The 22698-nt window shown below is 36.1% G+C and overlaps 1 protein-coding gene across 8 annotated transcripts in view; it reads left to right on the top strand.

Annotated features, from left to right (window-relative positions):
- The window catches only part of GPC5 (glypican 5), a 720327-nt gene that overhangs the window by 408523 nt on the left and 289106 nt on the right, over nt 1-22698 (top strand). The window contains exon 8 of one of the 8 annotated variants that reach the window (XM_064504710.1): nt 5418-5731. The exons of 6 other annotated variants lie outside the window; for them this stretch is intronic. In XM_064504710.1, coding sequence (XP_064360780.1) covers nt 5418-5443 — 26 coding nt within the window. In that variant the 3' untranslated portion in view covers nt 5444-5731. Of the gene's footprint in view, nt 1-2480; nt 2928-5417; nt 5732-22698 lie in introns of those variants that run through there. One more of the 8 variants, XM_064504712.1, reaches the window with a different exon arrangement.

Here is a 22698-nt window from a genome sequence, read left to right as displayed (position 1 = left end):
TGGAGAGACTGTAAAATAGTCTTAGGAAATGACTAAAACTATTAAGCAAGTATTAAATGATAAAGGAATTGTGAGAATAATAGATTTTGTTTTACCCTCTTCCACTGCATTAGATTTTTCTTCATACTGATATATTTAGTGTAATCTTTCTAGACTGTCAAAAAGATAGCTAATTAGCCTTCATATTCTCTTTATACTGCATCTATTATAAATCTCTAGGATTACGAGCTATGTATTAAGCATATTGAAGTTTCCACATAATGCTGTTTCTTTCAAACCTTTTCCAAGATACTACTGAACAAAAGTCTGAGTCTAGACTGTTCAGTATTATGTCTTGTATATATGTCTTACTACTACCTTGGGTGATCTGTAGTGATTTTATGGATTGATGGTGGCATGTTTGTAATATCTAGAATGCATCTTAAAATGCATCTTAAGCATATCCCAGCAGTCCTAAACTTAAAGTGTGTGCAACAGGAGCTTGAGCAATTCTTTTGCATCTGTTCAATATACAAGCAGAGCTTTAAGAACAAAGTGTCACCCATTTCCCTGAAAGTACAAATATCTATTATATATATATATATTATTATTACAGAAACAGATCTTAAAAATTATGATTTTACATGAGGAACTAAATTAAACATTAAAAAATCAATATCATCCTAATCTAAGCTGGTGAAATTTTAGCTTCAGGTGATTGGTACCAATTACAAGCTAATTCAGATCCTGAATTCAGCATTGAAATTGCCTCATATTTCTTACTAAAAGAAGAAAATCTACAGGATCTATTTGTAAACTGAAATACTGGATTTACTCTGGTGATGTTTCTTACTGCCCTTTGAAAAGGATGACTGAACATCAGCCATAGCCTGGAAATTGACTGCAGTCTGTTTGGTACTCATTATAGCTTCATATTTCTGAGGGTTTTATGCACATGCCAACTTCTTTAAAATAGCATACAGATAGCTAGAAATGTTATCTGACCACTCTTCAAACTGTGCTTAGACCTAGTTTGGGTTTTATCACGTATGTCATGGAAAGCCAGTCAGATTTGATATTTGATATAGCAAAGTGCATTGGTAGTCCTAAGTTAACTAATACAAAAAGAAGAAAATCACACTTGCAATGTGGACAGGACTGAAATTTAGACTTGTTCATATCCAGCCCTTTCTGAGCTTCAGATCTGCAAACCACTGCAATCTCACTCTGAAGTCAAACTCAAGAATCACTGGACATCTGTATAATATTACTCTGTTCCTTCTGGTGTATAACAGATCCTTGTTTAGATTTTCACTTGTTCACTATTATGTGCTGCTTGTATGTATTATAAAACATGAGCTTATCGGTGTAACATGACCATATTTTCAAACAGAAAAAAGCAGACCTCAGCTGTGGTAGAATCAGGCAGGTGGAAAAAGAACTAATTGAATTCGACATTGTCCACACAGCAATTTAGGAATCACAGCAAAATATAAGAAAAATGACATATATTAGAAATATCCATGGCCTACTTATTAGCTATCTGGTGTTTCATTGTTGTTAACTTTTAATTTGTGAAAAAAAGTAAGGAAGCCACAAAGGCAGAACACAGATATGATGTAGGACAAACAAAATGTAAGTGTGGATCACATTCCTCTTTCTCTTCTCTCATTCCTCTTCTTTTTCTCTTTTTATAGTACAGAGATGTAGTCTTCATCTATGTTGATAAATGAGTGAAAGTAACTAGATATTTAAAAGATTTAAATGACACCAAGATTGAACTGAAGCCCCAAATAGTTTGAATATAAGAATATGAAGTCAACCTTTACTGTTGCAGTTTTAAGCACATGCTCTTGTTACAGATTCATTTTGTCTAAAAAGAACTTAATAAACTCCAGGAACTAGAAACTCATTTTCTTGCCATAGATAAGCATTGTTATAAGACCTTACAATGCTTTTATGATTTTTGAAGCTTGAAAAAAACTATGATGTAAATTGAAGAGGTTATTTCATACTTATTTCCTTTAAATGTGTCATATTAAAATGGGTGGAAAAGATTATTTACAGGATTTAGTAATATACACGTTTTAACTGGATTCATTATGCACGTGATCAGTTCACATTACGTTATATTCTTTTGATACATGGAGGCATACAGACAGCATTATTTTCTCCTCACCAAAGAAACTTTTTACGGTCTTTTTTCTGGGCAACTTTCTCTTCTCTCATAACCAGCCAGGAAAGGAAGGGGAATTGCTACCTACTTTGTATTGTAGTAGGGTCTGAAGTCCTAACCAAAACCAAGGCTGCTTTTTTAATAGCTATTCTGCATACATACTGTAAGGAAATGGTCCTGCTCCCAGCAAGTTTGTAATCTAAAAAAGACTGGTGAAGTGTGAGGACAAAGAATTATCCCTTTTGAACACATTGCTTTGTATAAAAATAAAAAATATAAAGACACATCTCTTTCTTCTGACACCATGTCACTTTCTTCTGAGCAGGTGTATGATCCTGAGGCCTGGAAGGAACAGAGGGGAAGGAAGGAGCTATGTTTCTTCCAAGATAAAACTCTAGCAATTTTCTGTGAACATATAGCCTCAGAATCTGGAGTTGGCTTATTTTTCCACTCAACGTTACAGATGTAAGAAGTGTTTTCACTAAGTGTTGGAGATAACAAACGTGTGGTGACAGGCTTTAGGCTTTGCAAAGCCAATGAAGAGATTCAGAGGAAGAAGAAGGGTATTTCTGACTCAGAAATGAGGACACTAACATTACACTAGTGCTTGCAATATTTAGTATTCTGAAAAATTCTTCTTAAGTTTTCATATTAAACATTCAATCCTTAAATTACATTTAGTGTTTCTAAGTCCTACAATTGTTCTGACAGCCTTGCTCTTCATAAGTACCTTTAAAATATAGCAAATTGATACAGTTCTTTCAAGGAATGATACTAGAAAGGATAGTATAGTTTAAATGTATAAAATAAACAGTAGTATAAAGTCTTGACACTTCATTTTCTAGTTTTATTCAACACTAGGCCAGCAGTTCCCACAGGGCTATTTCATGCATCACAATGAATTACTGCCTCAAAAAAAAAAAAAAAAAAAAAAAAAAAACTTGGAGAATTCAAGAGGTAATAAAAACAAATACTTATCACCTATATATTGATTTGAATCTGTTTTCAAATAGCTGTGCAAGGAAGAGCTAATCCTGATATCAGTCCTCTGAGGTACTTAATGCCATCTATTAAAATTCTCATAAGACTTTTAGCAGGATCACAAATTTTCTGAAAAGTACTGTACCCACTGCTTTGTCTGTCTTTTGCTTTTCTCGTGTTATCATGCAGTGCAGATGTCTCTTTACTATAGATCTAGTTCGGGGCTCACATATGTAGAATTATCAAGGACGTCTTTGTGCTTATGGTATGTACAGGCAAACCCTGTCTCTCACTTGTTTGTTTAATTGTTATCTCACCTGATCTTCACCCTTTCTGAAGGAAAAAAGTCTCCAAAGTGTTTTATTTCTAGGATGACTTAACATCTGCATGTTATTACTTTCCTGTTTGGACTATGTAGTAGTAGGTGAATAATTTGGAAAAGGCTTCTTATTGTCACTGCCATATAAAAAGAAGATACTATGATTCAGATAAACTGTAGTCTGTGTGTCTTACTTACCTCATTTTATGCTGCATTCACAAGTCCCAAACTTCCTCTCGCTTCTTTCTGTTCCTTCACCCACTTCAGTATGTATGCTTTTTTCTGCTTTTTTATAAATCTCATTCTAATGGCATCTTCAGTGAAAAACGTGATTCATCCTCATCTTCAAAACTACTTAGCACGCATGTGAAGCATCATTTGCATTAACACAAGGAAAACAAAATTCAGTAACTATATTATATTTTGAAATGTGCAAACTCCATAGAGGCTTTGCCATTTTGCATCTTACCATTGGCAAGCCTTCGCAGGGCAGGGCACAATCTTTTCCTAAATCAGAGTAAGAATGGTAATATCAGTTCATGATAGAAAGTAGAGTTGGAAGAAAATGTAATGGCAACAGGCATCGTGGTATCACTGGTTTGTACAGCTGCTTCTCTCAGTTTTTGGATCAGCCATTCCTACCCTAGAAATATTGGAACTGAACAATTGCTGTTCACTGAAAAAAGTAACCAGGCTGAGTATAAATCTTAGCTACATTATAACACACAACTTCACTGAAGTAATGTTCATTCAAAAAAAAAAAAAGAAAAAAAAAAGAAAAGAAAAGAAAAGAAAAGTATTTGACTGGGAAACAAGAGGAAAGACTGTTTGAGGCAGTAAAAAGTAAATATAACAAAATGACTGCACTTATCTTGAATTGGGTTTATTTTATAAATTCCATCTACCATTAACTGGGTAGGATTTTAACGAAGGATCACAAGACTGAATTGAGATAGATTCCCTAAAGGAGCTGAATATGAAGAACAAGGATTTACAGTTGGAATTGGAATTGATATACAACCTCATAGAATGTCAATAATAGAAATAAAATAGACTAAAACAGGATTAGCGGTAATTGTAATGATCTGATATTCTCCAAAAGTATTTTTTAGATTTTTCTGCTTGCAAAGTCCAGTCTGGATCTGCTAACTTTAAAATGTTTCAGTGCTTCTACCATAGCTGTTTAATAGCAGACTTCTTACTGACTGTATCTTTATCCCAGTGTAGCAGAGAGCAATATCTTTGTCTCAGAAAATATATTAAATTAAAGTAGTAGAAATATGGACCACGACTAGAGTCTTCTCGACAGTTCACAGCCTCTTTCCTTAAATGTCTGCAGTCTAATTAAACATTGAATACAAAGACTAATAGGTAGACAAATATGAAAGTAACTCTTTCAGTCTTATAAATTATGACTTGGTTTCAGTTAACACATCTAATCCATTCCCTAGTTCTCTGGGCAATACTATTTCTACTCTGTTGACTTTGCCATTCTCAACTCCAAAATGAAAGCAGGAGTGCAGCAGTGAAGGGCTTCTCAGTAGATTACTGCTATCTGTGTGTATCTTGGGATTCAAAGACTTCAGAAGACTAGTGGAACATGCCAGAAGATAGTGAAGGCATGAAGATCTCTGTTACAGAGATAGTGTTTGTCATATTTTATATTATCTTACGCTCTAATCTGCATTCTATTTTTCCTTAGTAAAGGGAGAAATCCCTTGCATCTGACTAGTATTTCAGGTTTTATTTATTTACATTCAACAGTATTCTTCTTTATCCCCCATTGCTAATGACATAAAGTGACTTTCAAAGGGTTACATGTATTCACCATTTATATGTTCACTAAGCTCAGAATGTCTCAATCTTACTAAAAATAAGTAAAAATATAGATGTTCTTGCTGTGAAACCAAAACTTGGTCTAAAGATTGACAATTCACTTTTAACACTTGCTTTTACACTCAGATTTCATACTGGATTTTGTGGAATGAACACCATTAGCCATTTATAGTTCAGCTAGAAGAAGCTCCTGAAGAACTCTAACCTTCAAAAGAGAATCCATGACAAAGAAAGGTCCCGACCAAAGTGTATCCATTGTGCTGTAGTTCAGGACGCATAAAGCAGTAAGCAGGGGTTTTTTGGAAAGTTGCTAAAAATTGAGGTGGTGTACACTAAGACTTCTGTAAGAACAGCATTTGCCTACTTCCTTTCTGCTGCTCTGGAAATAAGAAAGCTCTCAAGCCATTCTTGGTCCATATGAATAGCTATAGTATCTATTGTATCTATATAGTATCTATATAGTATCTATATAGTATCCATTCATTTTCCTCAGAAAATCTAAAAAAAGAATGAAGAGCATACATTGCTGTTTTGCTGAAAAGTTTCTCTCTTCACTGGTATGGTAATATTTAGGCACTGGTTGCAATGAAATAGTATATATAGTAAAAAGCTTCAGCTGTTTGGTAACTTCAGAATTAGTGGTGTTATTATAAGATAATTCCCATTAATACTTAAACCTCATATTATTAATTAAGGTAATTTGTAATAATTACACTGGTCTGCTACGCTGTGTTTTAGGCCAATGAGAATGCTTGTTAAAACTTTTGAAGAGTAATTGTGCTTTTTTGTTTGCCTCCATGGTAGAATCTATCATAGCTCAAGCTACATGTTGCCTGTAGCACACGTTAAAAATAAGTGGCAGCGTACTGTTGAAACGTACAATATTTTACATTAGCTGACTTTATTTCTGCCTCTGAACTAAATCCCTCAGCACATTCTATGTCAACCTTATTTGTTTTTAAATTAATGCTCCAACCTGAGAGAACAGCTTTAATCCATTACTCAAGCTAAATACATTACTCACGAACTACAAATGTTGACTCCTGACAAGAGATTGTGTTCAAGAAGGCAAATGGCTACTATTTAAATAGGAAACTGAGCTAAAAATTAAAATGTCATCGTTAATTTTTCCCAATGTATAATATGAATATGCAAGTCCAACCTTTCTTCTAAAATAAGATACCAGCCAACTTTGAAAATGCACTAAGTTTTTACTTATCACTTCAGTAATTTCTATCCATATGTATTTCTGTACCAACACTTGATCATGCTTACAGAAAAATCTTTGAACTTCATATGTGTTGACAATATGTATCCACTTTATAAAAGAAAATGCTGATTTATTGAAATGTAAATTTTCCACAGAAAAGTGCTGATTACAGTAAATCTTTCTCTTCAAAAGATTTTCAGTTCCCAAAAAGACAAGAGGAAGGAGAGAGAAGAGCTTAGATTTATGACGTTTCCTGTGGAAAGGAAGAGTGGGATAAATGTAGCCTCCCAATTAGTATTAGCCTATGAGGACTTTATTGATATGTTATGCAGTTTAAGCATGATCACAGTTGTGTGGTTTACTAGTCCAAACTTTTCAAATAAGCGAATGGGAAATTGGTTAGGTTACTCCTTCAAAAAGCATCAGATTATGCCCAAATACCTTGCTTTCCATCTTTACTTATCATAATAAGTCAGTCTCTCTCTGGTCCAATGAGCCTTTAACTATTTGGATGGAGTAGTAAAAAGTAGAGGGAGATAATAATCAGGCAAAATCTCCAGCGCTGTGCTTAAGCCATTTGGCTAGTATGTAGGGGAAGAACAGAACCTACGTGAGTAGCTACTTAACTGGTGTTTGACATGAATTTATGTCTTTGCTTTTTTTTTCCAAATGCAACTTTTAAAAAGTTTATATTTCATCCCAATAAGAAATAAGAATTTTTAAAATTTTATCAAAAGAATAGAAAAAGTCTTGTCCAACTGTTTAAAAAAAAGTGCACCTTTATGCATTTTTGCATGCAAAATATAAAAAAAATCCTCATCTTCCAAGGCTAAATTATGTACTATTTATTTTTGCATGTGCATCTAAAATATGCAAAAACAAGTCAAAATACACTGTTTGCTCATGTGAAGTCTGCCTAATTGCAAAATATTATGGTATTAAAGCTAAAAAAATGTTATATTTTAAATGAGTTGTGATGAAATTCTTTCTGAAGTCAGTAGGCATCCTTTCATTGAATTAATGGGAGTTTGGTTTTCCTTGGGAGAATACATAATGACTTTAGTAGGAGTTACAAAGCTCTAATAATTTTTCAATGAATGAATGCTTGTCATTATTTTTAACCTGTTGTTTAAAATGTGTTTTATAATAAAATATTTGGGATCTGGAAAGAAGATTTTTTTATAATTCCTTATAATTCCTTCCATGAATTCAATGAAGAAAAATTTATTTTGCTTTCCTTTATACAAAAGAACAATGAGCACAAACTTTCCCACAAAAATGTGTTCCTTTCAGGCAGTTGTATTTAAATCAGACCCTTTCTCTGAGTGGTGATGTCTTATCCACAAAAGGCTATGAGGTTTTCCTTTAGATAAGCATCTGAAAGTCAAGGTGTTTCTGAAGAAGTGACCTGCTGAAGAGTCACTCTGATCTCTAGTCACCCTCTTGTGTGATTATATCATTTCTAAGAAATCTTCCTTAAATTCACAGTTTTGAATTTTATCTTTAAAGACTACCACAATTGATCTTTAAACTCTTATTCATGGTTCAGAGAGACTGAGATTGGACAGAAAATTAGCAAAGATCTGAACATTTGCTTTGGGAGGTTTGCTGTTCTGTAGTTTTATTCTATAGTTTAATTTAATTTTATTTGAAAATAAACTGAGCAGTGTCCCACAGCTGATGTCACATTTCTCATATTTTACGTGATAGCTTTTATGATCCATTTTTGATCTCACTATTCTAGTGTCTCTCTCCTGTACAGCCTCAAAGAAAATATATCCAGAAAAAAGGGGGGTTGTTTTGTAGATGACTCCCCTTATTAGTTTGAAGAAAAAAAATAAAAAGCTATCCTCTGTGCAGTTTGAAAGGGTCATCATATTCTAGCAACATTTCCCTAAACTGTGGAGGTTAGCTATTTTAATGTTACAATAAAAACCTAACATTTTCACCTCTTGAAATCTAAATATAAATGTTGGAAGATAGCTACACACTACTGCTCATTTCTCTATTTTCCTCAGAGTGTAATTTACTTTAATAGCTATAGATGATAGGGACAGGATTTTTCTTACTTTGTGTCAGGCATTTATAACATAAACACCCGTGCCTGAACTAATAAATTTAGGCTCCTTTTATAGTCATTGGAAAGAAATAAACTCAATGAGGACACAATTCATTAGGACTATATTAAGCCACTCTGTTAGGATGAGCAGAACTGCACTGTAGAATCCTTATTTCTCTTGACTGTAAAAGGACTCAAGCTTCACCAGTGCAAGTGCAGATATCTAAACTTAACAGACAAGTCTTTCCCAAAGTTATGTTATTTTTCTTTTGCTTTGGTTTTGATTTGTTTTTGCTTGCTTTTAGGTAAAGATTCAATATTTTTCAGTATATTTTACAGGCTTATCATTAAGGTTACTAATGATTTGTTACAACAATGTAAAATAATAGAGTTACTTGAAAACACAGTCAATAAAGTCTGTAAAATGGAATTCACACTATCTGAAAAGCCTCGTTTGTTATGAGAATAAACTAATCCATTTTCCATCATCTGGAGTGGAGAAAATGGTTACTGGTGCAAAAGGATGTAGAAGTGGTTGCGAATCCTGTAGTGTGTTTTGTAATCAGACTCTCTTCATAGCTGTTTTATCAGTTACTGTTTTTAGATTAGGAACACAGAAAAAAAAAAGTTAAAACTACACCAACCCAAAACTTTCATGACTGCTATATTTAAAAGGAATGATTTCACTGAATTAAAAAGGAAGCGTAAAATATTTTTTATCAGCTTATGAAACAGTCTGTGTTTTTCTCAAAACTGTGAACGGTATCAGATCTTTATCTTTGAGTCTATTCTCTTTTAAAACAGATTATGACTGTGATCAACGTCACATTTCTGTATACTCAAAGGTGGTTTATACTCAAAGATATTTCCTCTACCTGCCTTGTATGTCTCCAGTCTTTATTGTATCTTTTAAAAAATCATCTCTTTGGAGTTCCCTTTGCAAGCTGTGCAGAGACTAGATTAATTTCACATTCATGTCTTCCACTATTAATGATTTTAATTGTAATACCTTGAATAATCTCCTTCTTGGTAATTCATATCCAGATTATTTTTCAGCTTTTTAAATAAAACAGAATCAACCAATTTCTGTTTATTACAGAAATTTACTACTTTTTTTCTAGAAAATAATCTGTGTGGGAGCTGTGAGTATGCAAGAGCTATTTCTTAAGATCTGTTAGAAGTGTGTCATTATCAAACAAAAATTCTGCAAAAGATCCCCAAAGGAGGGTGAACCTACTCTGAAATATTCATTTATAACTTATATGCTCTGAAACAAGGCATCTGCAGGGCAGCAACTGAGTTTTCCTCTCCCACTGTTGTTCTAAGGGGAAGTGGTTAGATGTCTGCATAATTCAAATCTGGCCTGCAATTTTGGGCTGCTTGCTATAATTAGCCTGGTTTTAGGCAGGAGTATGATTTTGTGCTTTCTGGAAGATACGCATAGCAAAGAGTGCATGGGAAAAGGGATTCTCTATCCGTTGGTCTTCTTAGAAGGATCAGACATCTAATTGTATGGGTCGGACTCAGTTGCCTAAACATGCTGTCATTTCAGAGGATCATTTTAGGAGTCTGTTTTAGTGTGTGCTGAATAGCTCTCTAGTTTCTTTTGACTGTACTAACTGTATCTCTGGTGATTATAACAGGAGCTAGTTCACATTAAAGATTTTATTGGAGGCACCTACATTTAGATACTTCAATCTGGAGCTAAATTACACTCCTTGTGTTTTCAAAGTAGTTGGCTAACTAGAACAACCCTTTGCCAGATATTGGCCAGTAGCAGTGAGATTACGGCTGTTGAATGTGAGCCATTTCTCTTGCTTCATGCCTTAATATATGGAATCTGCTCAGGGCCGATAGTGATGACTAAAGAAGGGAAAACCTCCTGCTTTGTTGTGATGTAGCCAGTTGCAGGCATAGAAGGTTATGCAATAGCAGAATAGACACAGACTTCATCAAAGTCATCTTTTGTGGCACCGTATAATCAGTAGTGCTTTTAATGCTGAATCCATTAGTTCCCTGTGACATTGATCTTTTCTCCCATTTGGCTTCCTTTCTCCAGTATATGCTGTATGCAGTCATCCCCAGGTAACTGCTTTTACTGTGCAGCCTTAATCTAGAGGTAAAGTCTTGCTTTGGCTCCCTAAGCAGCTGGTATATTTTTCATTCAGACATATGATTTGGACTTGTTGTTGCAAATATTCTAAACATGGATGGAACATGTAAAAAGGTGTGCCAGGCTTCAGGGAAGGACATGAAGCCCTTGGCTTTATTTTATAATTAATAGTGAATAAATATTTTTGCGTTGGAAAGATTATTCACCTGAGAGTCCTACAGCAAATGAAAAATATACTAATTTTTTCTTAGTTCAAATATTAGAATCTCTATAGCAGCTGGCTACTTTAGGAGCAGTAATAACAATAACAAATAAAAATAAAAGATAAAAATACATTGAATGTGCTTGTAAAATAATTTCAGTCATGAAATGAAAAACAATACTAGTTCATTCTTTTGCTGGGATGAATGCTTACAATTAAAAAGGAAAACTACAATATAACTTTGAAAAGTTTTGCTTTTATTAAAAAGCTCTTCATTATTTCAATAAATACTGTTGATGTTATTAACCTTGATCTGATGATTAGACAAAAATCACATTTTCTTAAGTCAGGGCTACTAATACCACACTACTGTAGAGAGAACAGTTAAGAATTTATTCACATTTTACAGAATGCATAGTTTTAGCATAAACGTATGGACGGGTTTAATTCATATCATCATGTTTTTCTGTGAGAACACTAGCGGGAAATCCAAAACAAAGACTGGAGATGTATTTCTCTAGCTGGTTGCTAGGTAGAAGAACGCCAATGAACCCTGATTCTCCAGATAGCTGGAGAGTGAGCTGTTAGCTCACTCCCTGGTTTTACTTGAAAGAACAGCTCTACCTCCCTCCCTCAAAATCAGTGTACTGCAGAGGTAGTTAGCCCAAATCATTATGGACCTAAGTCAGTCAGTGCCATTTTAATTCAGAAAATGTCTCTGAGATCAAACCTGGAGGAGGGGAAGTATGGCCTGGATAAAAGGTGGTAGACTGAAATGAAATGCCTAAGAACAAGAAATTGGGCCTGAGAAATGGAATTTTTTTGAGGGACAGGTCTAACTGGGACGTCTGAATGGGAAAAAGTCTGAATAGAGGGAGGTATATGAGAAATAGGCAGGCACTTAATATCAGGCCAAAATTTCCGTGTTCATGACATTTATTGTGTCTGTTCCACCATTTCCATAACTCTTAAGAGAAGTTTATAGGCCTCACTAGTGTATTACATTCCAGTTACCGGACCAAAGGGTGAATCCTTTAGGCTGTGAGACACCCAGTATGTGAAACTTACACAGGACATAGCGGTATAGAAAGTGTAACACCCTGAGGACTGTCTTATGGGTTATAAGAATGACATTTGGAAAATATGCCCGTCTTTACACAGAATGGAGACAGCTGGTTGTTTTCTGTCTTAGATACCAGGAAGTAAAATCAGAATATGACAGTTGTTCTTAAAGTAAGAAGTTAAGAACAATTTAAATAATTGCAAAATAATCACTATTGTGTGATATATGTGCCTATTGTGTTGATACCTTATCTAGAAAAATTGAGTCATTACCAAAATAAGAAGCAGTTACTAATTAAGGTGAAGGGTTTTTTTTCCAGCAAAAGCTAGATATGGGCAAAACTTGATCATACATTGCAAAAGTATTTGAGATTTATTAAAGTATTTAATTTGTGTTAGATGTTGGCTAGTTAAAAGTGTACAGCAGGAAATTTATATTCCATAATTAAACATATGTTTCTATATTTAAATGAAGATAATAAGAAACATTAATAGGTTTCCAGTTTACAATGCATTAGTCTCTGATCCTGCAGAGATTTAGTCACGTAGGACACTTTAACATAAACTGAACTTGATTCTGGTATATGTTAATATAGCACATTAGGCACTGGTGGGTCATGAGACTCTTCTGTCCTTATGCCACATGAGACTACTCTGTCTTTGTCAAGAGGGAATCACATTTGGAAGTGGGGCCAAGAACACAGTTTGAGGAAGTACTGAGTTCCTCACTCAGTGCTTAATTCAACTGTATTCCCGAGCCAACACTGAATAGTCCTGTGGACTCAAATGCAAGTCTGCGCTTGCATTCATATTGCGTAAAGGCAACATTTTGAAGATTGGCATGTCAGATGGCAAAATCTGTTAACGTTTTGAGAGGCCTTTCACTAACTGTCTGTAGTAAGTTAATGGCTATATTGGTCCATGAATTTTAATTTATTTTGAATTTGGTCAGATTTTTAGAAGTAGAAATCAGAGAGAACGTTTTACTCGTAGCTCATCTTATGTACAGTCAGGGCTTCAGCTGCTCCTGTTCCTATGTGAACTGTTTTTGACAAGTTCAGGCAGAACTGGTTCTCTTGAGACAGTCCTCAACTACTACAACCACTAGTTTCACATTGTGAAAAATGGTCCCATAATTGATGCCTTTTTTAACAACTTCCACGGGAAGGGCAAAAATTCAATAGAAGCTAGACTGAAATACATGGTAAGTTCTCTTGACCTATGCTGAGGAGCAATGGTTCATAATTGTGCTCCCACTGATCTCACTTTAAAGCCTTATTCAGTGGGCTGAGGAATTTAGTACTTCTGCTTCTCACGATTCACTTGTTAATTGAAAACAGTGAGCAAAATGTGCGATGTGTAATGTCATAGTATATTTTATAAAAAAAGAAATGTGTGATTAAAGGCATTGTGATAAAATCTGTGAACTCAATAACATTTTAATGAAGATATAAAGCACTTTTCTAGTAAAATATCAGATATAATATTCAGTTCATTAACAACTCTCATTAACTTTATCCCCAGATCCATAAACATTAACAATGTGCAGCAATTTCTATGAAATGTAAGTCATAAAATGTAAAAAAAAAGTGTTTAGAGAGATGCATTCAAAAAAAAGAGTAATCAGATTTTTTTCTCTTTTAGTCAGTCCCATTCATTCATTGCCTTTTTTTCCTCCTTTTTTTTGCGACTCCTTTTCTAATTAACTACCATTTCTCATCTTATGTCAACTCATACAATTATAAGTTATTGTTTAGAATACTAAAATCCTCAGTAGCTGTCACCTCACACATTTCAGTTCCTTAAGCTTGTTTTTTAGCTCACCCATTTAATGGCAATGTTCTTTCACAGTGTGAAGGTAATTAATTCTTCTGTATGCCAGAAGATGCCACTGTAGCACTCGCTGACAAACAGCAAAGACTGATGGCAGGTGAAGGGGTACGAAGATTATTAGATATAGCATCTGATTGATTACTCCTGAGCAGGTATTACTGTGAGTATCCTAAAAGTAAAGACTTTTAATTTTGTAAGAGGATGAGACTCTGAAGTACTTTTAATTTTTGCAAAAAAGAAATAAAAGCAACTGGATATTGAGAATTAAAGGAAATAATTATTTTATGGCATAATTTCATTAGCAAAAATCCTAGTACAGTATTTGCTAACTTGGATATTTATGGGAACAACACTGCAGGAAACATCAATATGAGTACATATTCTGTCCCAGAAGGGTTTTTCTGGAAAGGATTTCCCTACTGTTTAATATACTGTATAAATCACTTAAAAAAATACTCTCCTTAGGTTACTATTTCATTTTCTTCTACATACCGTTAGTCACAGAGAGGTCTAACATCATCTATCTATCTACTGCAGTGTCATGGTTTCTTTTTTTTTTTTCTTTAAAAAACATACTGGTGGTGAGCAGTCCATCACTGGCTTTAGAAACTAGGCTTTTCCCCAGGTAATAAAGAAACAGGACATCCAAAAATTATTTCCTCCAAAAATCTATCTAAAAAGATGCTTTATTATATTTTATTATGGGAACAAGTTGAACATTTTACCTCTTGGCAGCAATGTTACTTGCTGGTGATGGGAGAAGAGAGAGGAAGGTGACTCTGGAGCCTCATTGACAGTCAAAAAAGCTCAAATTGATTATCCATAAAGAAATACAATGGGAGGAAGAAGCCTCTTTAAAAGCACATCCTTTCAACAAGCTCTCTATTAATTAATCACTTGTCCTAAAAAATAAAGTGACGCCTAAATAAGAAGGAAAGCAAATATTTTCAAGACTAAAAGTGTATGTACATATGTGCATGCGTATGTGTATGTGTATGACATCTGCTTGGGAGAGACGGGAGGCACCTCACTAAGTGGAGTAAAAGTATTTTTGCTAAAAGGTTGGCCAACCTGGTAAGGAAGGTTTAAACTGGGAACAACAGGGGAGAGAGAGAGTTACCAGTGGCCATGTGAGGGAGCAATGGATAGGGTTGACAAGCAAAAACCCCGGAGTGATGTGAACAAAAGGAAACACATAATCAACAGAACAAGGCTTAAGTGGGGACATTTGAAGCATTTGCATGTAAGCAAGGAAGTGCCTACAAGGCAGCATTATGGGGAAACCTCTCACATCCTTTGTGGGAAATCAGCATGCTCGGGTGCCTTTCTGAAGTGCCTGTACACTGATGCACCTGACATGGGGAATAAACAGGAAAATATATAGATCTGTGAGTAGTTGCGGACCTGTGATCTCATTGTGATTACGGAGACATGGTGAGATAGCTCACATGACTGGAGTGCTGCAAGAGAGGCCCTTTAGGAAGGGCAGGCCAGGAAGGTGAGGAGGGGGAGTTACCCTTTATATCAGAGAGCAACTGGAATGTATGAAGCTCTGCCTCGGGGTGGACAATGAACCAGCTGAGAGCTTATGGGTAAGGAGTAAGGGGCAGACCCATGTAGGTGACATTGTTGTGAGTGTTTGCTATAGGCTGCCTGGTCAGGAAGAAGAAGTATATGAGGTCTTCTACAGACAGCTGGAAGTAGCCTCATATTTGCAGGTCCTGGTCCTCATGGGAGACTTCAACCACCCTGATACCTGCTGGAGGAACAACACAGCATGACACAAGCAATCCAGGAGGTTCCTGTAGAGCGTCAATGACAACTTCGTGATACAGGTGATTGAGGAACCAGCGAGAGAAGATGCTCTGCTGGACCTTATACTTATGAATAAGGAAGGGCTGGTTGGGGACATGAAGGTCAGGCTCAGCCTCAGGATCTTGAGAGGAGGGAGCAGGGCAAAAAGCAGAATCACATCCCTGGACTTCAGGAGAGCAGACTTTGGCTTCTTCAGGGATCTGCTTGAAAGAATCCCATGAGATGGGGCCCTGGAGGGAAGAGGAGTTCAAGAAAGCTGGTCGATATTCAAGAATCACCCCCTCCAAGCTCAAGAATGGTCCATCCCAATGAGCAGGAAGTCTAGCAAGGGTGGCTGGAGACCTGCATGGATGAACAAGGAGCCCTTGGCAAAAGTCAGACATGAAAAGCAAGTATATAGAAGGTGGAAAGAGGGAAAGGTAACCTTGGAGAAATATAGGGACTTTGTCCAAGCATGCAGGGGTGGGGACAGGAAAACCAAAGCCTATCTGGAGTTTAATCTGGTGACGGATGTCAAGGACAACAAGAAGGGCTTCTTTAAGTACATCAGCAGCAAAAGGAAGACTAGGGGAAATGTGGGCCTGCTGCAGGGGCCCTGGTGACAAAGGACATGGAAGAGGCAGAGGTACTGAATGCCTTTTTCATCTCAGTCTTTACTTGTGAGATGGCCCTTCTGCAATTGCAGGTGCTGGAGACAGGGAGAAAGTCCGGAGAAAGGAAGACCTTCCTTTGCTAGAGCAGGATCAGGTTAGGGAACATTTAAACAAACTGGACATATACAAGTCCATGGGCCCTAACAGAATTCAGCCACGAGTGCTGAGGGAACTAACTGATATCACTGCCAGGCCACTCTCAATCATCTTTGAAAGGACATGGAGAACAGGAGAGGTGCCGGAGGACTGGACGAAAGCAGATGTCACTCCAGTGTTCAAAAGGGTGAGAAGGAGGAACCAGGGAACCACAGGCTGGTCAGCCTCATCTCAATCCCTGAGAAGGTGATGGAACAGCTAATCCTGGAAATCATTTCCAGACACATGAAGGACAAGAAGGTGATCAGGAGTAGTCAGCATGGATTCACAAAGCATAAATCATGCTTAAACAACCTGATAGGCTTATATGATGAAATGACTGTCTTGGTAGGTGAAGAGGCAGCAGTGAATGTTGTCTACCTTAGCTTAGTAAGACTTCTGACACTGTGTCCCATAACATCTTCATAGACAAGCTGATGAAGTATGGGCTAGATGAGCAGACAGTAAGGTGAATTGAAAACTGGTTGAATGGTAGAGCTCAGAAGGTTGTGCTCAGTGGCACAAAGTCTAGTCGGAGGACAGCCAATGGTGGTGTCCTTCAGAGGTCAATATTGGGTCCAGTACTGTTGAACTTTTTCATTCATGACTGGATGATGGGACAGAGTGTACCCTTGGCAAGTCTGCTGATGATACAAAACTGGGAAGAGTGAAGAGTGGCTGATACATGAGAGAGTTGTGCTGCCATTTGGAGGGACCTCGACAGCCTGGAGAAATGGGCAGAGAGGAACCTGACAAACTCCAACAAAGGGAAATGCCAAGTCTTGCACCTGGGGAAGAATAAATCCATGCACCAGTGTGTGCTGGAGGCTGACCTGCTGGAGAGCAGCTTTGCAGAAAAGGACCTGGGGGTTCTGGTGGACTGCAGGCTGATCATGAGCCAGCAACGTGCCCTCTTGGCAAAGGCGGCCAGTGGTATCCTGGGCTGCATTAGGTAGAGGATTGCCAGCAGATTGAGGGAGGAGTTCTCGTCTTTACAATACAAGACAGAGAGGGAGCTACTGGAGTGAGTCCAGGGAAGGGATATTAAGATGGTTACAGGATTAGAGTATCTCTCATATGAAAAAAGGGACTGTTTAGCCTGGAGAAGAAAAGGCTCAGGGGCGATCTTATCAATGCGTATAAATATCTGAAGGGAAGATGTAAAGAAGACAGAGCCAGCCTCTTTTTGGTGGTGCCCAGTAAAATGGTTGAGAGGTGATGGGCATAAACTGAAACTCAGGAAGTTCAGTCTAAACCTAAGAAAAAACTTTTTTACTTTGGGAGTGATAGAGCACTAGAGCAGGTTGCCCAGAGAGGTGGTAGAGTCTCCACCCTTGGAGATACTCAAAAGCCATCTAGATATGGTCCTGGGCAATGTGCTCTGGGCAGGCGACCCTGCTGGAGCAGGGTGGTTGGACTAGATAATCTTCAGAGGTGCTTTCTAACCTCGACCATTCTGTGATTCAGTGATTCTATATATTTTCCATTGTGTCACTGTGTCACTAAATGGGCTACCAAAATGAATTCTTAAAATTTATTTTGTGCAGGCTTTTCTGCTATGAAATGTTTAAAAAATAGTCACAAAAAGTTATTAATCACAAGCAGCATGTAATACAAATTCTATGTCTTCATGTATTATCAGGGAGAAAGATGTCTTCTTCAGTTATTATGTGTAGACTTTATGTCTTGAGGTTAAACAAGTTTGTCTGCTAAAGTTTAGTGTTTATTATGCTTCTGCCTGATTAGAGGTAGTCACAAATTAGCTCCTAGGGTTAGGGAAAGAGGAAGGGTTGCTTTCAGTCAGTTGATTCAGTCATCTTTCACCTCGTTAGCTGTAAAAGTAAAATTTGTCGTCAGAAATCAGAAGCTACCATGTGGAATAAAAGCCTGGTCATTGTGCCATGGTTTTGAAAGGCACACTGAGCACTATCAGGTATTGTGCAAATTGGGGGTGCCTTTCACATGATTGAAAATTATGCCTTCTTAGCTGGTCTTCATAAAACACTAGCTGATGACTCTATACTTTCTTGCAAATTAGTGTGGTAGTAAGTAGGGAGGAACCAGAAAAAATATTTAATCAACTGAGAGAATATTGAACAGTTGATTAATATGAAACACAACTACAATTCACGTATTATGTGCCCATTATAATTTTGATAAAATATTCTTATACCCAGTATTTTTGGTGGAACAGTCAAATAGCAATACTTGAATACATTATGGAACTGGTCTAGTAGAAAATGGTCTTATATGTTGGCAGTCCTACCGGACTCAACCTCAGCCGCCTTATTAGACTCACTATGTTGTACAGTAATTACACGCTGAGATTTTTTATTCTGCTTGCTAGCTGGGTAACTCTCTTTTTTACCTGTCCGTAGCCTCTCCTCTTCAGTTTTTTGGGGTGTTTGTCATAAAAGTGACTTCTAAGCACATACTTCTGAAGCTAAAGCTATAAAATATAGTTACAGAATTAAATTATATTTATATATAAAAGGCAAAAATTATGGCTTAAATGCACCAGCAGAAATTAGTTTTGATGCACAAACTTTAGTTCATCCCAATTTCTGTGCATTTTGGCAAAGATGATACAGTAAATAAATCACACAACCCATCCGTTCCAAAAATAGGGTCCTTTTACCAGTATCTGCAACAACTTTGTCTGTAAAACAGGATTAATTTGAAAGATATCTACGTTATATACAGCTAATATTGTATAGAAACAAGGGTAGAAACTTTGGAAATACAATAGAAACCAAAGTGAATCTTGATGCTAATAACACATAACACCAAGTGTTTCCATCTTAGTATATGGTTCCGTGTTCATTGGTGTTCAGTGTTCAATGAAATGTGATCCATATATTATGCAGAAATACCCAATGTTAGGCACCTATAAGTCAGAGTACTGTGTGGCTGAGGAATTTAGCATGCAACAGATAATTTTTTCATGGTCCACATGAAGGGCAAGTGAGATGGCCAGTGAGTATTATGCTGCTATGCACATCAATTTTGCGATGATAAACTGCCTATTTCTACTTTTGCTGCATGGTTTTCATCTTTATGCTTATTATCCATAAAAAAAGTACAATGGAACCAGAATCATTTGTGATGAAGTGTTTAGTCATAATTGTGCCCATTTCCCAATCTTTTTTTGTTCTGGAAAACGGCACTACTAGGTATTCTGAGAAAACATTGGAAGCAATTAAAAATGAAACACTTTGATGGATCACTTCAGAATATTCCTTTTTAAGAAATTATCCACACTTCACTAGCATCAGTATTTCATTAAATTTCAATAGAGATACAAAGCAGAAAGAAAAAGAACATACATGCATAAATATAATTATATATTTAGTTCATTTTCCAATTTGAGTATTTCCTATCACAGTTTTTGATTTTGATGGTTTTTAGAGGTCATTCAAGCCGCTGAGAGAGGGAAAAAGAAAGAGTCAAAAGTGGCATAGAAAGTAGAACACCTGAAGACCCAGGAAGTGAGGTTAATGTGGTTGAATACTTGCAGCAAAGAAAAGATAATTTGCCTTATTTTATCAAACCTTCATGCATTCTTATTCCAAATTACAGCTATTCCCTCATGAAAGGTAATAGAGATGCAGGAAATAGGAAGCAGGTTATTGTCGTGACCTCTTCAACTTCCAGGTGTAGCTAGGTGTTCTGTTTTTAAACAAGTAGCTACATTAATCTAATCACAGTTCCCAAAGGCATAGAGTAATACAAATGAACAGTCTTTTTTGCACATTCTTTTTTTCACTCATTCGATTTTTTGCCAAAATGCTTTGGAATCAAACTACAACCTATAACACTCATATAAGACATTTAACAGCTAAACCAGTAGCTTACGTAGAGGTTGCATACTGAAAGATATACCTATTATATTCTCTGGAGAACAGTTTTTCAACACATCAGTAAGACAGTCACATAAAGAGAAAAGAAGCATATAGCCTATTTTCTTAAGGTTGTGTGTAGTCAATATTTCATGGCATTACCTAGGAAACCATACTGTTTGTTCAGGTTGTGTCCCTGTTCTTTCTTTTGACTGTTGGTTTCTAAAGGGTTAAGTTCTCACCAAGAATGTCCTTTTCCTTGCAAAACAATCTGATTTGCTTTTTTATGGAAAGATATCCTACTCACATATCCTGAGATTGAATCCAGTATTCTGAACTGGAACAAACTAGAGCGACATTAAGAATCATAAATATCACAGGAGTGAATAAATAGTACATTTAGCATACTAGCAGATTTAGTAATTAGTAAGTCATGTGATCTTCAGTCTTAAGAATGGCTATTTTTATATTAAAATATGCAAAAATATGCTTTCCCTAGTTCTCTATCCTTGCCTGTAATGTTGATCTTTTATGTTTTTCTCTAACTGTGGAAAACTGGAAAATTTTGTCTTGAAAATTTTGACTTGTTGATTTTCATTTTCTGTTCTGTGCTTCATTTCTCACTGGGACCTACATGTTTAGTGATTTGTCAGATTTGTGTTAGTTCATTTTCATTAGGAAGACAAACTGATATTGCTATCAACTCTTTTTTTTTGTGATTAGCAGAACTATATATATCCTATTGTTTCCCTGAATATAGTAGGAACCAAATAGCAGATTTATTTGTTTGCTTTGTTCATAGTTTGCTGTGCTCTACCTCTTGGCTCTTTTTCTGGAACATATTAGCATTATTTTTTCTAACCTTATCTTTTGCTTTCCTGCTGCCTTCCTTGACGATTCTTATCACAGAACGTTTCAGTTTCACTAATCTGTGGCCAGCTACTAGCTTTCCTTTGCTTCAGACATGATCTCTCTGGTCTCCTGTTTAGAACAAGAGCTCTTTTTTATTTATTTGCTGCAGTCCAGGTTTATTATTTCTGTATGTTTTTTCTAATTAAAGGGAGGCTCTCATGTTGCTTTAACAAGGTTTTACTGAATACCCATTGCAAAAGTGAACAGCTTAAAATTGAACTTCTAAGGTTTGAATTTCCTTCTTAAGTTTTATACCAGTTATACTGCCTGACAACAACTTTTTAGGAGTTATTAGTAACTTTAACTCCTTTTGCCTGATGGTATTTGGCGCAATAGTAAGACTGCTGTTATAAATTTGGTCATTTCCACTTGTAAGAATAAATTTGTGGCATAGGAACGACTTTTGTCTCCATTCTGCTACTGAGTCTAGTTTCTCCTTACTACCACAAAGTATAGCTTTTTACAAAATTACCCTTTCAGGGGGTTTCCTCCTTGTGCTCACATAAGGTCAGTGCCAAGCATTTAGATATCATGTTAGTCTGCAAAGATGCTATGATTTTTTTTAATTGGAATATTTTAATGCATTTTGTTTCTTTTTATTCCCCTATTATTGTTTTAATTTATTAATTTTTCCACATTTTCTCCACAGTTGAGAGGAATGTTAAAAATGTATTAAAGGCCATTTTCGTGTAATCCCATGACTCATGGAGCTTTGTCTTTAACAAGGCAACAAGCACCCAGAAACTGCGGTAAAAAACAGACAGCTGAAACAACCTCACCTACCCTAATTCTTTGAACAGATTTCAAGCTTTGGAATCATAGAAAAATATAGTCCTTGACATAATCCTCACTTTATTTCATCCCATTTGCTGGCTTTCTTTTACAAGATGTGAGAAGATGGGCAAGAAAAGAGGAAGGGGAAATCACATACTTCTATGTCGTATCAGGAGGTGTCATTAGCATGCACTAGGTTCTGGAAAAGAAGTCCCATTCCTTCCTCAGCCAAGGAGACCACTCGCAGCTTCAGTAAACATTGGTTTAAAGAGTTCAGTTGTGTTGATTATATTGATGAATTCAGTGACTATACAACACACAAATCCACTCTCTTCCTTCTCTTCATGTATTTAAACGAAATAACAGGTAGCTGTCAAGAGATCAAGAAATGAAGAAACAGCAAATGGTCTGTTAGTCCTTTTTTTGATACTGTGTTGAGGCATTGAAGAGGGAAAGAGGAGTCAGAGGTCTGACTCCATCTTTGTAAAGACAGACAGTTCTTGTCATTCCCTGTTATTATTAGAGTATTTGGCTCTGAGCCATATAATATGGAGAAAGAACACAGTAACTTTAGCTCATTTGGTCTGAATACTCTTAGTTATATAAAAAGCAACCCAATGAAGTTTTTTAGCATACTTAATACCAAATACTGATTTCTGCATTAAATTTATTCCGGCTACCAGGTTTTGGTTCTTTAATAACAAAGCCCAGTAAAAATATAACTAAGCTACTAAAGAATTTATTGAATAAACTGTATTTATTGGAATTATTTTATTTTTACATCAAAATTTATGTCCTAT

This window comes from Dromaius novaehollandiae, chromosome 1 (assembly GCF_036370855.1).
Source record: "Dromaius novaehollandiae isolate bDroNov1 chromosome 1, bDroNov1.hap1, whole genome shotgun sequence".
NCBI lineage: Eukaryota > Metazoa > Chordata > Aves > Casuariiformes > Dromaiidae > Dromaius > Dromaius novaehollandiae.
This window is presented reverse-complemented; position numbering and strand designations above follow the sequence as displayed.